This window comes from Crinia signifera, chromosome 4, assembly GCF_055691185.1.
Source record: "Crinia signifera chromosome 4, ASM5569118v1, whole genome shotgun sequence".
NCBI classification, from domain to species: domain Eukaryota; kingdom Metazoa; phylum Chordata; class Amphibia; order Anura; family Myobatrachidae; genus Crinia; species Crinia signifera.
In genome coordinates, this window is record NC_139220.1 from 183,050,101 (window position 1) to 183,069,549 (window position 19,449).

The following is a 19,449-nucleotide window of genomic DNA, read 5'->3' on the forward strand; positions in this document are numbered from 1 at the left end:
AGAAAAATTGTAAAGAGGAATTCCCTGCTGCTAGATTAGGAAGTTTTGAAAATTTGGGTACTCATGGATGAGTACCATAGACCACAAAGAATGGAGTGGTTTGACACCAAGGGCGAGATGTATCAAATGGAAAATGCGGTAATACCCCGGTTTTACCGCATTTTCCTATGTATCAAAAATGATACCGCAGTGAAGGGTATCGCCACCTTTGGGTGGCGATACCCTATAGAAGCCTATGGGCTTCTTTTCGCCGCCCGCCGGCGCAAACCCGCCGCCTCGCCGACCCCCCCTCTGGCTTACCTTCCTGAAGGGTCCTCCTGGACCCTGGAAGGTAAACCTCTCCTCCCCCTAGTGACGCAGCCGGACGTCCTTCCGGCTGCAGGGGGGAGGAGGAGGCGCCGGGGACAGCTTGCTTAGCTGTTCACGGCGTGACGCCGCGTAAGGGATGCAGGATCCGGCTGGGAGGTGACGGAGACCCCCCGCACACCACATTCCAGGTATCGCGGGGGGCCTCCGTCACCGCACTGCGATGCCAGCCGCATATGTTAGTACATATGCGGTGGCATCGCGGCGGGGGGGGGGGGGGGGCGCGAAGGGCGGCAATGTATTTTAATACATCCGGCCCCAACTATGATACATATTGTTGTGTGCGAACTTCTCCCAGCAGATGAGTGATGGAGTGGACAGCTTTTCATAGTGTCCTGATATGGAAAGCCGCCCCCCCCCCCCCCTTCCCCCTGGAAAAATCAATAAATGAGCGAAAAACGCTCAGTGTGTAGGCACTGAGCGTTTTTAAGCCCAGTGATTTTCTCCATCATCATTATACATACACGCTGGTGGAAAAACGCCTGGTGTGTATGGACCTTAAATGGTAGACTCCTGTGAACCGAATTCCAGACACCTGTGGTAGAATAGTGGATATTGTTACTGCTCAAATACATTGTTACAATGGAGCAACCACAAGAATGTCATTCATCTCAATATGTACAGTGTTTTCTTGAATACATACAATGTTTATTAACAGAATTAGGATTGTTTCATTAACTATTGCATCAGTACACCGCAATCAAATGATAGATTACAGTAGTATCTATACAACTATGCACAGAGTGGTACATTTGGAAACAGAGTGAACATGATGAACTCTCCTTACCTAATATATTACCTTTAAGATTCTGGATGAACATAATATAAGCTGAGGTTTAAGATTAATAATATATAACAGAGACAATTTTATTTAGCACATGGTACACTAATTCATTATTTTGCTTATTTTAGTTTCTAATAATATATTAATTATTATAGATAGAATTATTATGGATCACTTGCAAGAGGCAACAGCTGCTAAAATATTAATAAGTCTGCAAGTGCCCCATACAGGAATGATTTTTCTTTAGTTTTGTAGTATAAAATAGGACCCAGGGCTGCCATTAAAAATTGTGGGTCTGGGACTGACAAAATAGGCAGGCCCTCCCTCTTCCTTGTCGAACCCCTGGCATGCCCGGTGAGACCTCCCGTGTTCGCCGCACTGGCCGCACTACTCAACCTATACAGGTATATTGCGTCAAGTGAAATGCTGACAAATTATACTTGATAGACTGCACTCCTAGGCCCCCTTTCTGTCTAGGTCCGGGACTGGAGTACCCGCAGCCTTCCTCTGATGGCTGCCCTGATAGGACCATATAGTACCGTGGGATTGCTGTCTTCTACGAAAGGATTATTGTCGAATGAAATGGTCAATGAATAATAAATGGAACCCAGAATATAAGTATAGCCTATGTTCTGGATGTCACTACAGTAGCGCTGTTATTTCCCCAATCACCCCTGACAGTTATAGCACCAACATTTATTTAGCCTCCTTCCCACCAACCAAGCGTTGAAAAAAAAATAGTGTACAGGTCGAGTATCCCGTATCCGAATATCCGTTATCCAAATTATTCCGAAATACGGACTTTCCAGAAAGTGAAATTTTTTTTTTTTTTGCTAAAAACTCACTGGGGACATTTGTAACAGCATCACTGGGGACATGATATGTAACTGGCACTATATATGTGCAAGACAATGATTGCTTGGCATTCAAATTCAGTGCTGAGATAGTACACAAATTTTGTTTCACGTTTTGAAACCTTGTTTTTTGAACAATTAAAATATATTTGTGTGTATTTTATGTGGTAATAAAATATATTTGTGTGTATATTATGTGTTTATACAGCATAAATGCAAGATACTTCAAAATACATCATTGAAATATTAAAATATTCCGAAATACGGAATAATCCGTTATCCAAAATTCTCCTGGTCCCAAGCATTTTGGATACGGGATACTCAACCTGTATGTGTTTAATAAATAAGCTTCCTCAACCCCAACCAGGTTATGAGAAGAGAACTGGATCACCAAATTATAACAAAGTGGCTAGTTCCAGATAAGAGGCCACGCAGCAAAAGCCCAACTTTGGACTGTATGGAAAATCCCTATGTCCTGACTGCATAGTATTGTCATAAATAGCTATTTATTTTTGTTGTGTGAGGCAATGCAATTTAAGAACATGGAACATTTGAAATATCTTCTCTAATTTAGATATTATTTTCTTACAGATGTGCTTCAAAACTACAGGAAAAAACAGACAATCAGGAAATGGCACTTGGCTTATACCCTCATTAATAACCCAGCACTGATTCTGAACAGGAAACAAAATACCTGTATTTCTGCTTCCTGTACCCAAAGTCAGGATGTTTTGCAAAGGATACTGACCTCTGTATTGCAGTCCCGTGGCATGAAATGGGTGCTCAAAGAAAAAGACATGGAAACATCAACATATGCTAATGTTCAAATGTAAAGAATCATCTTTGGAAGTGATATAAGCAACCAAGAGTATGCTGTACAGAGAGAGGAATATAGTACTGGTGGCTGATGGTTCAACACAAGAAAATGCTTTAAGGCGATGTTACATATTTCAAACGTTTATGGATACAAAATATTCCCATAATGTATCAGTTTTCTCAATATACTATACTCTACATGTTTCATGCAAAAATGTCAGCCTTTTGTATTGGTTAATAGTAATTGCTACGGTTTTCTCATACTCGGTATATATAAGCAAGTCCATCAGTACTTATTACCACACTGGAACCATCTGCACTCATTACCACACTGGAACTGTCCAGTGAATCAGCAGGTAAAGGTAAATTGCATAGTCCTTGTGGGATTGTCTTGAGGTCACCCAAATGCATTTCGCTGCCCAAAACTGTCAGCTTGATCAAGCTGACAGTTTTGGGCAGCGAAATGCATTGATATGACCTAAGGACAATCCCATGAGGATTATTTATTTACCTGTTGATGTGCTGGATACTTGGTTTCTTGAACTTTATGGAGCCGTTCACCATTTTTTACTCACCTGAATATTATAGCCATGTTTCTAGTGAGGACTTCTGCCATCTTGGATCAATTGGAAGCTTTTTCAGATTCCTACCTCCAGCAGCAACCAGTGTGTTACAACATCCTTTGGCATTTGGACTCCAACAAACAGGGACTTTATCCCATGATCCAGTGCAGGTTTCCACCTATGGCTATATATGGTTATACAGTATATATAATGGTCCTGAGTAATTTTTATGTGCTTGTGTAGCATCACATTAAATTGTATTTTATTCACTTGTCTTTTACATAAACATTTTTACATGAGCGCTGCCTAACCCCTCCTCTTCTCTGTATATTGCATTTTATTGGGAACGCACTACTCCCTCTTAAGCAGCAGCTCACTAGGAACCACACGTAGGAAGCAGTTGGGATTAGCTTCGGTTAATCTTGTTTTTCCTTTTGAACCCATTATCACAGTGGAACCATCCACACTTATTGCCACCACTCTGGAACCGTGAACACACTGTGTTTAATAGGTATTTAATGTTGATAATTATAGAGAGTCATTTATTAGCCAAAAGACACAGGACACATTTAGGTCCTAATATTGGCCCTTATTCTGGTTGGTGCGGTCAGAGCCGCACACGGGGCTCCGACCGCACAAACCAAGGGCCGCCCACCCGACGGATCGCCACGGCCGTCCGTACACGGACGGCTGGCGATCCGCACAAAAATGGTGGAGGCTACGCCTCCACCATGGTGGGAGCTGCCCCCTGCCTTCGATGGTCGACGACCATCGAAGGCAGGCCCGCACGCCGCGGCAGCTCCCGCAAGCTCAGACCACACGGACAATCGTCCGTGTGGGAGCTTGAAAGGGGGCTGAAAGCTGACATCCGGCGACGTCAGCTTTCCGCCCCCATGTCATGGTAATGAGGGCGTCATGCCCTCATTACCATGCATACGCCCCGCGTTTGCATGGGAACGCCCATGAAACGCGGGGCGTACACATAGGGTAATGAGGGGCTGAAGCCCCTCACGCCCCTATACGCCCCCTTTGCGGCGGACGAAATCCGTCTGCGGCGAAGGGGGCTGCACATGCGCAGAATGACCTCTGCGCATGTGCAGAACAAAAACATCGGCGGTACGGCCGCACGCGGGCCGTACCGAGCCGAGTAGAATAAGGGCCATTGAGCCATAATGTTGTGGCATCTTTAGGTAAAGACATTCCTTTTCTGATGGCATGGCCTACTTTTCCTCATTAAACATTCTTTATAAAGTCATGTTACACTGATGGATGCAAATGCAAATTACTGCCAGCCAAGTATCATAATAAAGGGTATTCAACCTAAAAAAATATTTTGGTGCTGTGTTCCACTATCCCTAATAGGTGACTTGTTTCTCTATACCTTACTTACTTTCTCAAAGAAGGTTCAAAGACAGAATGCTTCTGGTAACTAATACCAAGACAGCAGTGACAGTTAATAGGTAAACTAACAAATATGTTATCAGTCCAGTGGCGGCTCCAAAGGAGGGACTGCAGCAAAGTCCATAGATCAAATAGGGGAGCCACACCAACTGTCAGTTTGGAATGGAAGTGGGTGTGGCTCCCTTATTCAAATTTTGGACTGTGCTGTAGTCCCTCCATTGAAGCTGTCACTGGTTATCACAGATTTCTATAATCATTATTATTTTATCCTATTCTATATAAGGATTGTGGCTCATCTGATGAGCAACTTGTTTTCCAGCAGTATGCAGATTTTGTTGTTGTTTATATCTTTACTTCTTTTGTTTTATTTTGTGCTGTTAATTGGGACAAGACCTTTTCAAGAACAACCATGTCACTTTATTGCAAGTTGTACAGTGTGGCTTTACATGCATGTCCTCTTTCCGACAAAGTAAATATTTTCAAGATTTGTCATCCAAAGAAAAAAAATATCGCCAAGAAATTATAATAAAAGTGCATCCTCTTCTACATCATTGGTGGGGCATGCACATAAACTATGGGGAGCTGTTGCACTACCGCTCATGTGCGGTTTGTTGACTGTGCAGGCATGAGTGGTGAGTGCTGACAAAGTTGATAAATTTGCCAAGAAAGCGGTCATAGGTCGCTATGGGTGCTGCTGTTGCAGTCAAAATTGGGGTGATGCAATGCAGGCCTCTGTAGGTACATAATATTAGTGGGTACTGCAAATATTAATTGATAAATAAACTTGTATGACACTAAATAAACCTAAGCAATTAAAAATCTCTGCCTACCTCCATATCAAAAAGCATATGCACCTCATTAGATGTGTTGTATTCTTAAATTATACATTTTGTTTTAAAGAAATAAAATTGCTTTAATTTTGTTTTATAATTTAAGGAAAGATAATAGTGATGACTCCAACTATTGGGCTATCATTTGACAAATCTCTCTTTGACACTCAACCAATATTGTTGTCCATACACCAAATATTCATTTAATGCCTTGTTTTGCAATTGATACCACCCAACTGTCTTTGATGTCTAAAGTGATCTACCAATCTTGGGGAACATTAGTTCAGTGTTTACCAGCTACTCACTGTCTTAATAGATTTATATTGTGCTGAAAGCTCAAGTCTCTAACTCTATGAACACCACCAGCACATGGATTTCCAATGTTGAACCTAAGCCGTAGGTTTCAGTTTGAACCTGGGCTTCATGGTCACAGCCACTATAGCCTATAAGGGGTATTCAATGCTCTGACGGTGAGCTATGATGGTAAGCAGTGCCGATAGCTCGCCGTCAGAGTATTGAACTCCCTGCCCGTTTCCACCTCCCTGGTTCCTTTTGGCAAGGTGAAAACGGCAAGTGTGACCATTAAAATGGCAAGGCTCGCCACAAAATGCAGTGGACCTGCTGCATATGCGGCAAACATTGCAGTTTAAGGGGATACTCGTTGTCTCCTGACGGCGAGGATTCTGGCCAAACATCGAATACAGCAAGGGGGTTTGACAGCGAGGATCGCTTTTCCTTGCTGAAAATAAGCCATCCTCACTGTAGAAAACCCCCTCACCATGGCATTGAATACCGTTCTATGTGTGCACTCATCAATTCCTCACAGCATGGTCTTAGCCCCCTTTTGCAGAGAACATGCCCATTTTGGGAGCCCAATGTGGGAAAGTATGCATTCGGTATCTGCCAGTGATGGTTACTTCGTTGGGGCTGCACCACACACATATACACACGTAGCAGAGATAGGGCCAGATAACACCCAACCATTTGTACCTTTAATCTAGTTTGAGGGGTGGGCAGAAAAGAAGACACAGAGAAAGTCTTTTGACATCATACACCTACATTCATCCAACCATTGATCTGCCACATATTGATGTGCATGTCTGCTGAATCATACAAAATCGGGTTGTGGAGCACATTGAGTTGTCAAATACCGTATGGGATTTCCATGTTGACCAGAATTGTGTTTAACACTCGAGAATCATGACAATTCTAAAACACCTTTAAATTTCTACACATATTAGTGACATGGCACATGCTCACCATAGTAGACAGGGTCAACTTCCTGACAGTTGGTACAACTATTCCACCCAATGGAACAATTATTTCATTATTAGGACTGTGACTGTCCCTACCCAAATCATCTATGGACAGTTTTGAACAATTATACCTACTGTACAAAGATAGAAAGCACATAGAACTGGCGCATCGCTCCACGGGAGGGAAGGAGCTTGGGGGGGGGGGGGGGAGTTGCACCGCTCACCTCGATCCAGGGGGGGGGGGGGGGGCTTCTCCCAAATGCCACCCACCAGTGGCCGGCGCCCCAGGCAAATGCCTAAAGCTAATTTCTTGAGGTTGCCCTCCAATTTTAGGCGCTGAGTAAGTTAAAAAAATCTATAATCAATTCTCTATCCAATCAACACAAAATCAGTATTATTCAGCTGCAGAAGGGGTGGTGTGACTGTGTAATCATACCTAATTAGAAGGTTTTTACCCTACAGAAATGCAGAACACCATCTACAAGACAAAAGGAAAATAAATCCCAATAACTGCACTAATATTTCATAAGGTGCATATATGACTGAATTGATGATACACACAGTTTATATCAAGTAATATTTTTAATAAAATGTAAAGAAATATATACCAAAGTACAATAAACACAATATAAAGAATTAAATAAATAAAAATATCTATAAACTTTTGCTCGTATACAATTTAGGTGGCCACCTATTTTTCACATTTATATACAACTAGGTGATTCATCGCGCCCTACTGGCGCTCTTCACACCGTAGTAAGGGGCTGCACCCCCTTAATTTGTGAATGTTTGTATTGTGAGAAATATGGTTAGAATTGTATGAAAGATGGCCTGTATTGCAACTTGAGTTATAGGTGAAATGTGTTAAATAGAGAGCATATGATTTGGAAGGGGGTGTGTATTGTTTTGTTTAATTAAAAAGCGGTTACAGAGTAAGATGTACATTGATAGTGTGGAGGGTACAGTGACATTTGTGGGTGGGGGTGGGGGTGTGTGTGTGCGTGTTGTTTAGGTGGCGGAGGTCACGACACAGGAAAACAGGAGGCTGGGTAGTGATACGGGTGTGTGGGCATAAGGGGGACTAAAGAGGAGGGTGGGGGACACTGTGCAGCTTCTGCCAGTGGGTGAGGGTCCAGCGTGGCAGCACAGGAGTACAGGACGGTGCCCCTGAGTCAGAGTCAGTATCTCCTCCTACTGGGTGGGAGTTAGGGTGCATGAGAGCAGGAGGCTGGGTGGTAAAGCATGATAGGGGAATGTGGGCAACACAGGGTGAGCGGGTCCCCACTGGCGGAAGTTACGGGGCAGGAGAACAGGAGGCAGGGCAGTGATAGAGGTGTGTGGGCATGAGGGGTAGTAAAGGTTTTTGGCTGTTGCAGAGTAGGGATGGGCATTGGTGCAGACGCCATCGATGGTTGGCATTGATGGCGATTTTGCACCATGCCATCGATAGTAGTAACATATTACTTGGATAACCATCGACTGTTGTAACTATCGATGGTCATCCAATATATCTGACTGAATAGGCCGTGGGTAAATCAGAACTCGGTGGCGGGACTTCCGGGTGTGTGTGTGTGTGTGGGGGGGGGGGGGGCGGAGCTATGCTCCGTGTCCCGGCACCTTAAGAAAATTTGAAACTTGATTGGTTCTCCTTTGCCATTGATGTAGGGAAACCATCTGGTCCTCCCACATCGATGGCAAAAGTATTCAACATCGGCCATAAACCATCGATGATTTGAAATCATTGATGGTCGATGGGCATCCCTAGAACTGGAAGAGGGTGGGGGACAGTATGCAGCTCCCGGCAGTGGGTGAGCGTCTCCTCCCACTGGGAGGGAGTGAGGGTGCATGAGAGCAGGAGGCTGTATAATAGTGGTATGTGGGCAAGACATTGATAAAAGTTGTGGCGCTGGTGCAGAGGACCGTGGGGACACTTCTGGCAGTGGGGGAACCTGCAGCGCAGCAGCCAGGGACGGATTTCCCACCTAGGGGTGGCACCTGCTTGTGGCGGTACAGGATCCCCCATTCTCACAGGGGTATGTGAAATGCAGGAGCGGGGTCGCGGGGGTCTGCTGGGGGGGGAATTGCCGGAAAGGGGTCAGGGGGGTCTGCAAACTGCAGGTGTGGGGGGGGGGGTGCGGGGATCTGCGATTAGCGGGAGGGGGCGGGGGTCTGCATATTGCGGGAGGGGGTGCGGGGGGGCCTTGAATCGCTGGAAGGGGGGGTCCGCAAATTACGGGAGGGTGGTTGTGGGGGTCAGTGAATTGTGGGATGGGGGGGTTGTGGGGGTCCATGAATCGCGGGAGAGGTGTGCGGGGTGCTGTGAATGAAGGGAGGGGGGCGCGGGGTCCGCGAATCGCGGGAGGGGGGCGTGGGGGGGTCATGAATCGCGGGGTGGGGGGCCGCAAATCGCGGGAGAGCGGGAGGGGAGGTGCGGTGAATCGTGGGAGGGGTGTGTGAATCGCAGGGGGTGTGTCACGGGGGGTCGCGAATCGTGGAAGGGGGCGCCGGAGGTGCTTTGGGGTTCCGTGAATCGCGGGAGGGGGTCTACAAATTCCAGGGAAGGGGGGACGCAGCGAATGACGGGAGGGGGAGTGGCGAATCGCGGGAGCGGGCGTGGTGGTGCCTTGAATCATGGGAGGGAGGGCGCGTGGGGCCGTAAATCGCGGGAGGGGGTCGCGGGTGTGCCGCGAATCGCGGAAGGGGGGGGGGGGTCACGGGGGTCCCGTGAATCGTGGGAGGGGGGGTTGCGGGGGATGAGTGACAGATCTGGCTAAATATATAAGAGATTGCTTTCTTTAGTATAATTTGCATGCATTTCTAAAATTAATCAGGTTTAAAAGATAATTATATGAAATGGACACCGGGATATTTTCTTCCAGTTTTGTATATGAGAAAAAAAAATGTCCACTTAATGTGCCAAAATATTGTTATCCAAGTACCGTTATTTGTAATGTTCAATGGATAAAAGATCTCCACTTAGCGCAATACTCACGGACTCCAATTATTATTTGTATATGACGGGGATGGAAACGCAGGGAGACTGGAGGGCTATTCCGTGTAGACTCCACTGCCCTCCGTTCTACTACCTGCTGGGTGATTGTGAATGGTGAGGTGCCGAGAAAGAGTATCTTTGTATCTTTGAAAAAGCTCATACTAGAGCGAAACTCGTTAGTGGATCCAGCACACCTGGGGACAAGGATACATTTGTAGTCCAGCATCACCTCCACACACGCGCCCCAACATTGCTCTACGTTGTTAGACGCACAGCATTTTCAAACTTCATCACACGGACGCTTTCTGCGGGAGCACCGTTGAAGGCGGTGCAGCGGGTGAGAGACACGGCTCTGTCTGTTATACAGGCGCCTGGAATAGCTGGAGGTGAGACCTCCTTCTGCTACATGTGAGAGACGCGGCAGACCGGACTGACAATACACTGCTGGACTCAGGTTGGTCTCTTTCCCGGCACCTCACCATTCACAATCACCCAGCAGGTAGTAGAACGGAGGGCAGTGGAGTCTACACGGAATAGCCCTCCAGTCTCCCTGCGTTTCCATCCCCGTCATATACAAATAATAATTGGAGTCCGTTACATTATAGGGCATCTTACCGCTGGCATGTTGTCTGCTGCTGCCTGGCCATGGAGTCGCTGACTTGGCTCCTGCTGCCGTCTCCCAGATCTGGGGTTGAGGGGTGCGCACAGACACAGCTGCTGGCGGGGATGCGGGGGTCAGCCACTACATAGGTATGGGGAACGGGGGTGGTCTAAGGGGCGGACAAAAATGTAGTGCCTAGGGGCAGCCTGACCCCTAAATTTTCCCCTGTCAAGAGTCCTACTTGCATTAGCAGCAGTTCCAGTACTATACTTAATAAAAGTAATTTATAAATACAGCAGAGTGGATCACAGCAGAGGAGCACACACAAAATTAATAATATATGGAAGACAGACATACCTCCCAACTTTCATTGGTGGTCCAGCCGCCAGATTTGGGGGCGTGGCCTTCAAATTGCATAATTTGTGTGAGACCACGCCCCTATTTAGCCGCTGCTGCTCCTCTGTCTGCGGGAATAGACGCTGTGCGCATGCACACAGCGTCTATTCCCCACCGACAAGCGTGTGGCAGTGGGTACTCCCAACTAAAGTATAATAACAAATGAAAACATGTTTAGTATTGTTTTAAAATGTATCTGGAAAAAAATAAAATACAAAACTAATGTAATAACAGCATTGATCACTGGGACCTTGTGATGAAAAAATAATAATAATGCATGTCCCTTTATGCATTTAATGAGGGATAGATAGTTTTACAATATAAAAATAAGCTGACTAAATGCACACACATATTTTTTATGCTAATAAATAAAAAATTGTGAGCCCACTTGCCGTGCCATTGCTATTACACAATGCCGTGACTCGGATTCGAACCGAGGTTGCTGCGGCCACAACGCAGAGTACTAACCACTATACGATCACGGCGAGCTACTCGGACTCCTGACTGCAGCCGGCAGCAATTGTGTTTTTCACTCCTGCTGGATTGTGACGTCATTGCTTTGTCCTGTACTAATGATCAGACACACTGCATTATAAAGCAGCATTCTGTAACAGCTGATGCTTCCGTTCCCTAATCACCTATTCCTGCGGTTGTTTCAGGCTAATGACCGATCGTTGTATAAAACTGCAGCAGCAGCTAGCTCAGTGATGTGCCTATTTTCTCTATTAAAACTAGGAAATGACGTGTAAAAATGTAATATTCGTATGAAACTATATTCTTTGCAAACTGGGTAATCTAAAAATGTGTTTGCACAAAGAAATCACACTCACGGTACAGACATTTGCAGCAAAGTAATGAAAGTATTAATCCCTGTGACTGTTAATAAAATGCCATGGCCCTTTAAGTATGTGAAGTTCCAAACAGTTAATATAAAAAAATAACAACACATCTACATTTTTCATCCATACAATTAAAACAAAAATTAGGAGCCCACTTGCCGTGCCATTGCTATTACACAATGCCGTGACTCGGATTCGAACCGAGGTTGCTGCGGCCACAACGCAGAGTACTAACCACTATACGATCACGGCGAGCTACTCGGGCTCTTGTGTTGCATCGCTGCCTCCAGTTCTGTTCTCTGACACAGCCGGTTACGTCACAGCTGTGCACTCTGCGCATGTGCGAAACACTCGCTTGTACTGTAGCTGCTGCCATACAACGTCACAGCTGGCCACTCTGCGCATGTGCGAGAGACTAGCTTGTAGCTGCTGTCGGCTCAGTGTTTGTGGGTGGAGACTGCGGGCGCGGCTTCTTGCTTTTAAATAGTGCTACGGTTACCAGCCTAGCCCTAGAGCGAGAAGTTACCACAGTACAGAACAGTTAAAAGTGTCTCCGCTATGTCTGTGTTGCAGGCTCCTCTGCGGAAAGTACGTTTGCCTGGTTGAGCTCTCTGGCTGTGCGTAGTTGTAATCTAGGTGGGGTGTAGAAGAAGTACCCGCATGACGATGTTTTGCAATCAAAATAAAAATGCTAATTTAAAAACGCTAATTTGTTTTATTGAGCATTTAATTTGGCATCGAAGTATAATAAAATGATGTGAGTTTCTGTTTGCCCATGTTCCATATCACTGGGGTCAATTCAATTCAGCGCAGTATGAATAGTATGGGAATGAGATCCTGTAGCAAATCAATTAATAGCACTGTTATGCCGGAGAATGCCGGTTCTTACAATTTAAAGTAAGTATTCAGTTTTTGCATGTAATGGTGATAAGGTTTCTACTGATATAAGACAGTTATAATATACACTGCTTACCAGCCCGGCCACTTGCCAGAACATTAAAACAGTAATGTCAGCATCTGTGCGAACCCAAAAGGAGCAACTCTTGAATTTCTCTGTTGGACACCATTTATTGGCCACCGGTGCTCAAAACACTTGAACTCCCCCTTTAGAGGTGAGGAGCACCATTAGTCTTTAATCTATTCTATTATTTCAACGTTTTTATCATACTTAGAAAATGAAAAGTGAAAAATATGCAAGGTACATTATTTTACAATGTAATAATTTTGTCCAAAAAAGCGTGTGGATGCATATAGGCTCAATACAGTCAAATATCAGCAGCCAAATGTCATTGGGTTAGGTGAAGAAGTGACATCTTTATATATTTTGAGCTTGTGTATTATAATCACGTAACTGATGTCCAAAGTGCTTACAGTTTGCCTCTATTTCGCTTTGACTAAAGATATTTTTCTACTGTTCGAAGTTCAAAATTGAAATGTGTGTAATGCAATAACATGATTTATGATCAGATTAAAATCCAATTCAGATTAGCAATGATGTAATGCATATGCCTTTAATTAATATTGATCTGATTGCGTAGAAATTATTTACAAAGTATCTTTAGCTTGTAAATAGTCTGAGGAGTGTTTTTTAAAGTCAACGCCTCAGTTTTTCTAGATTTAAAGAACACTTATTGTTGGTATCTTTCTGCTGGTGAAAATTATCCACATATCCACAGCTGGCACACTACTACTGTGGGCATTATGTGTAAGGGGCACTACTACTTTGGCCACTATGTGCAGTACTACTACTGTGGGCATTATGTATAAGGGGCACTACTACTGTGGGCATTATATATAAAGGGCACTACTGCTGTGGGCATTATCTGCAGTACTACTGTTGTGGGCATTATTTGTTTATATATTTATATACATGGTGCGATTATCACATGCGATTTGAACTTTTTAGTTCAAATCGAATCGCATCTAGTTCAAATCGCACCATGGGCGAAATGTAATAGGCTGCGATTTTTGGACGAGTTCCAAACTCGCCAGAAATCGCACCTTTAAAAATCGCATTTTTTTACGCTAATTCGCATATGTAATGAGATGCGAATTAGCGGCAAAAAATGCGATTTCCCGCGATTTAGGTCGATTTTTAGTCCTGAAAATGTGCGCATTTTCAGTCCTGAAAATGTGCGCATTTTCATATATGCGATTTTGGTTGTAAAAAAAAAAACAAAAAAAACGGCGTGCGGTCCCCCCCCTAAGCATAACCAGCCCCGGGCTCAAAAAGCCGGTGCTGGTATCATAAAATCAAAGGAACAATCAAGTTGGGGTTCCCTGGATTTTATAAAACCAGCACCAGGCTCAAGGTCCGGCGCTGGTTTCCAAAATACGGGGGACAAAATGACTAGGGTCCCCCGTATTTTAAGAACCAGCACCGGACACAACCAGCCAGCAGGGTAATGCCACAGCCGGGGGAAACTTATTATATAAGCTCCCGCGGCCAAAGCATTAACCCCCTGGCTGGTCAGCATGGGCAGGGGTCCTGGGGAAGTGGGGACCCCCCCAATGAAGGGGTCCCCCCCCTCCAGGACTTACCAGCCCATGCTGATAGTCCGGGGCTGTCCCCGATGCCCCTGGGCGGTGGGCATCGGGCTGATGACTTGTGTAAAAAAAAGGATAAAAACCTTGAGCCCGTAGGTCGGTCCCTGGATCCTGGGTCCGGGCTCCGGGGCTCCAGGGCAGAAGAGTCCGGTTCCGGGGCCTTGGTCCTGGTTCCGGGGCTGGTCCTGGGGTTCCGGGGCTCCTGGCGTGAAGAATCCGGGGTCCGATCCGTGGTAGTCCCCAGGGGTACCTAAGGAGGCAAATCCTACTCACCTGCTCCCCGGCGGCGACCTCCGGTGACAGCGCTGCTCCAGACTGGTACCCGGCTTGAAGGACTTTGCCCGGCGCTGAGATGTTTCCTCTTCGCCGTCTCTGCACAGAATGATTTCTCGGCCAATCAGGAGCCGAGAAAGTCGGCTCCTGATTGGCCAGAAATCATTCTAACTAGAGACGCCGACGAAGTAACATCTCTGCTCTGGATGCGCTGAGATGTTACTTCGTCGGCGTCTCTAGTTAGAATGATTTCTGGCCAATCAGGAGCCGACTTTCTTGGCTCCTGATTGGCCGAGAAATCATTCTGTGCAGAGACGGCGAAGAGGAAACATCTCAGCGCCGGGCAAAGTCCTTCAAGCCGGGTACCAGTCTGGAGCAGCGCTGTCACCGGAGGTCGCCGCCGGGGAGCAGGTGAGTAGGATTTGCCTCCTTAGGTACCCCTGGGGACTACCACGGATCCCGGACCCCGGATTCTTCACGCCAGGAGCCCCGGAACCCCAGGACCAGCCCCGGAACCAGGACCAAGGCCCCGGAACCGGACTCTTCTGCCCTGGAGCCCCGGAGCCCGGACCCAGGATCCAGGGACCAACCTACGGGCTCAAGGTAGGTAAGTATCAGTGTGTGTGTGTGTGTTTTGTGTGTATTAAAGTTTTATTTTACAGGGTGTCAGTGTGATTTTGTGCACTATTTTTTTCACTGCAGAACTACAAGTGCCAGCGGGCCCTTTAATGCCCCGCATGCTGGGACTTGTGGTTCTCCAAGTTCCAGCATGCGGGGTAGGCTTGCTGGGACTCATAGTTTGCCAGTAAAGAACAATAGTTTTTATCCTTTTTTTTACACAATCCATCAGCCCGATGCCCACCGCCCAGGGGCATCGGGGACAGCCCCGGACTATCAGCATGGGCTGGTAAGTCCTGGAGGGGGGGGACCCCTTCATTGGGGGGTCCCCACTTCCCCAGGACCCTTGCCCATGCTGACCAGCCAGGGGGTTAATGCTTTGGCCGCGGGAGCTTATATAATAAGTTTCCCCCGGCTGTGGCATTACCCTGCTGGCTGGTTGTGTCCAGTGCTGGTTCTTAAAATACGGGGGACCCCTAGTCATTTTGTCCCCCGTATTTTGGGAACCAGCGCCGGACCTTGAGCCTGGTGCTGGTTTTATAAAATCCAGGGAACCCCAACTTGATTGTTCCTTTGATTTTATTATACCAGCACCGGCTTTTTAAGCCCGGGGCTGGTTATGCTTAGGAGGGGGGACCGCAAGCCGTTTTTTTTTCTTTTTTTTTGTTTTAACTATTTTTTTACAACAGAACCATGCACAGATCTCAATGATCTGTGCATGTTTCTGATAAAAGCGCCAGGCAGAACCTGGTCTATTTTTTTTGCGATTTTTAGTAAGCTTTACTAAAAATCGCAACCCATTAAATAAGCGACTTCTATCCTTTTTAATGGGAAAACATCTGGATGCGATTTTTAGTCTAACTAAAAATCGCACCTTTAAAAAATGCGATTTTTCCCGCAAATCGCACCCTATAAAATATGCGATTTTCGGGAAATGGGCGAAAACGGCATATTTTGCGGCAAAAATCGCAAAAAAAAAATCGCACCCTATTACATTTCGCCCAACGTTTATTTAGCTTTGCAATGCCATGCATGCACCCATGTAGTCCACATCGCAAGGCAAAAAAGTATGTGCAGGCAGGTAATTTTGTACTAGATTGCATATATCCTGTAATTGACTTTTGTAGAGTAGTCAAAAATCAGGTGTATTGTAGTTCAAGTCTCATGTAGTTCAAATCACTCCCAGTGTACAGTCCATATTGTAAAGCAAAAATTGTATAGCTCAAATTGCACCTAGCATGCATCTCACTAGGGCCCTTATTCTGATCGGTGCGGATTTTTCCGCATGCGGTCGGACCGCCGATGGTTTCCGACTGCGCATGTGCAGAGGTCACTCTGCGCATGTGCAGGCGGTTTCACCGTACCTATTCTTTAGACGCCGCACAGGGGGCGGAGAGGGGCGTGAAGGGCTACTTAGCCTCATTACCCTATGCATACGCCCCGCGTTTCATGGGCGTTCCCATGCAAACGCAGGGTGTATGCATGGTAATGAAGCCGTGACGCATGTGTAGGGGGCGGGCATCTGACATCGCCGGATGTCAGCTGCCCGCCCCCATACATGATTTCATACGGACAAGTGTCCGTGTGGTCTAGGGTGGCGGGCGCTGGTGGAGCGTGCGGCCCTGCATTCGATGTTCGGCGACCATCGAATGCAGGGGCTGCTCCCAAGATGGAGGAGGCGTATCCCCGTCCACTTTCATGCGGACCGCCACATATCCGCGTACGGACGGAGGTGGCGATCCGTATGGAAGGCGGGGATTCGCCTGCACGGTCCTGGCCGCATATTCTGATCTGGCCGCACAGATCAGAATAAGGGCCCATGTGTTGACACTATTACTGTGGGCATTACAGGTTGGGTATCCCTTATCAAAAGTGCTTGGAACCAGAAGAATTTTGGATAACGGATTATTCTGTATTTCAGAATATTTTTATATTTCAATGATGTATCTTCAGGTATCTTGCATTTATGTTGTACAAACACATCAACACACATGAAATACGCACAAATATATTTTATTTATGCATAAAACAAGGTTTCAAAACATGAAACTAAGTTTGTGTACAATCCTTTTCTTGCACATATTTAATGGCAGTTACATATCATATCTTCAGTAGTGCTGTAACAGATGTACCGAGTTGTTCTTTTAGCAAGTAAAACATTTTTTTTGCACTTTCTGCAATGTATGGTTTTCTGAATAATTTGGATAAAAGATATTTGGATAAGGGATACTCAACCTGTATACATGGCACAACTGCTGTGGGCATTATGTGTGGCACTAGTACTAAGATCATAATGTGTAAGGTGTACTATCATTATGGGGAGTATACAATTGGTGCAGAATTTTTGTCTTCTCTACTGATATTGGGACCACTCTACTGATACCATCAAACCTCTTTCTATTTCAAGAAAAACAAAATGAAAAATCACATAGAACGTGCTAGAAACAATGTATAAGAATAAATTATATATTTATTATACTAGAACTCACTGGCCAGTGATGAAAATACACAATTAAATACCAAATATATAAAAAATTAGAAATATAAAAGAAAAATTAATCTAACACTATTCAACACCCAGACAATATTATTAGAAAAGCCTCTGCTAATGAGCCAGAATTTTCTAGTCCTAGCGGTTGTGTATAAGGGCGGCATCCTCAATATCAGATATTGAGGAAGCCGCCGAGTCCCCACAGCCTTAGTGTGGGCTGCCGTGCGAAAATGGCAGATGCGCACGTGCTGGTCCTGGTGCCTTTAACTTACATTGTACAGGCGCTGGGACCAAGATTGCTTCTATGGGGTGTTGCCCAAGCAGCCCGTAGAAGTTGGCTGTATGCGTGGTACACGTGTGCCAGTCACGGCGCCTGTCACTCATCACAGCACAGGCGCCGGGACCGGGACGGAAGAGGAGGCAGCAGCGGCGGCGACAGGGGGGTGCCTGAATCACGGCACCCCCGCTGCAGCCAGAGGCAGCCCCCCTCCCCAATAAGATACGAGCTGTCGCTGATCTTACCGTATTCAATATAAAACACTTCTACTTGCATATAAAGCTATTAACCATAACCAGCATATATCTCTTTACTTATCACAAAATATCTCCCATCTCAACCACTCCGCTCTGCACATGATCTGCGTCTTTCTTCTGCACGGATCACTAGCTCCCATTCGCTATTACAGGTCTTTCATCGGGCTGCTCCCATCCTATGGAATGCCCTTCCATGCACAATAAGACTCTCCTCTAGTCTCCAAACTTTCAAGCGTTCCCTGAAAACTCACTTCTTCAGGCAAGCCTATCATATTTAACTTCTACACGCATAACCCTCTGAGGCACTTATGTATTTTATAGCTTCCCTTCTGGACTTGGTGGGACTGCTATGCTATTACTGGTGCCTGTCCTTGTGTTTCCCTCCTATATCCCTATAGATTGTAAGGCTGCAGCAGGGCCCTCCTACCTCCAAGTCTGTCTGTTGTTACCCAGTTTGTTTTATCACTGTCTACTATTGTAAAGCGCAACGGAATCTGCTGCGCTATATAAGAAACTGTAAATAAATAAATAATATATAGGAAATATAATCTTTTTTTCCACAACATTTTCATACCACCCAACATAATCCATTCCAGGACACACAATGCTCTGTTTCTGGACTTCCCTCCCAATGTATGATTGTCATCACCTGTCATCAGCATGTCCTTGGCTCTGAAACATGCAAGGACAGTGCAAAAATACCCATACATTCCAATAACAACCACCTTGCGCTGAATTATGAATCAGCTTCCTCAGTATTTGCTGTAACCTAAAGCCACCAATCAGACATTGGAATTGATCAGTTGGTGAACTTTATCCTGTGCGAAAGATTAGATATTAAGGGTTATAGCACATATGTGCAATTGGCACACATTATTATATAAGTATTTATCTTTCATTTTATTGCTGTAATTATATAGCAATTACTATGTATTTAAAATATAATTAATTATTAAATGGGGTGTGATTTATTTATTATTTACAATAGGCTGGAAGAGGCAGATTATCAGGAGAAGTACTATAGTGCACTGAGAGCAGTAAATAAAGCATTTTAATCATTACAGTTATAAACATTGAAATGAATCATACAATGCTGGTAAATATGTTGTTATTTTTACAGATAGATAACTATTATACACATACTTACTGTAAATCAAAGTGTTGCTTTCTTAAGAATGAGTTACTATAATTTGAGTTATAGTATGTGGGAATCACACAGGCATTTTTCCAGTTGCTGACACAGCTTTGGACTTTGCTGCTGTTTTATAATTTGCTCTACTTTCCTTAG

The 19,449-nt window shown here is 45.3% G+C and overlaps 1 protein-coding gene and 2 non-coding genes across 4 annotated transcripts in view; 1 reads left to right on the forward strand and 2 right to left on the reverse strand.

Moving 5' to 3' along the window:
- The window catches only part of LOC146074712 (stimulated by retinoic acid gene 6 protein-like), a 43,154-nt gene extending 39,066 nt beyond the window's left edge, over positions 1-4,088 (forward strand). The window contains exon 2 of one of the 2 annotated variants that reach the window (XR_014473452.1): positions 2,596-2,757. Coding sequence is in view for 1 of the 2 variants with exons in the window: in XM_083183129.1 (XP_083039255.1) it covers positions 2,596-2,837 (242 nt within the window). In the remaining variant the exon portion in view is untranslated. Of the gene's footprint in view, positions 1-2,595 lie in introns of both variants that reach the window. The other variant, XM_083183129.1, reaches the window with a different exon arrangement.
- Positions 4,089-11,272: 7,184 nt separating this feature from the next.
- TRNAH-GUG (transfer RNA histidin (anticodon GUG)) lies at positions 11,273-11,344 on the reverse strand. The gene has a single exon. It is a non-coding gene; the product is annotated as a tRNA-His (tRNA).
- Positions 11,345-11,878: 534 nt separating this feature from the next.
- On the reverse strand, positions 11,879-11,950 carry TRNAH-GUG (transfer RNA histidin (anticodon GUG)). Its single transcript has one exon. It is a non-coding gene; the product is annotated as a tRNA-His (tRNA).
- Between the last annotated feature and the right edge of the window lie 7,499 nt (positions 11,951-19,449).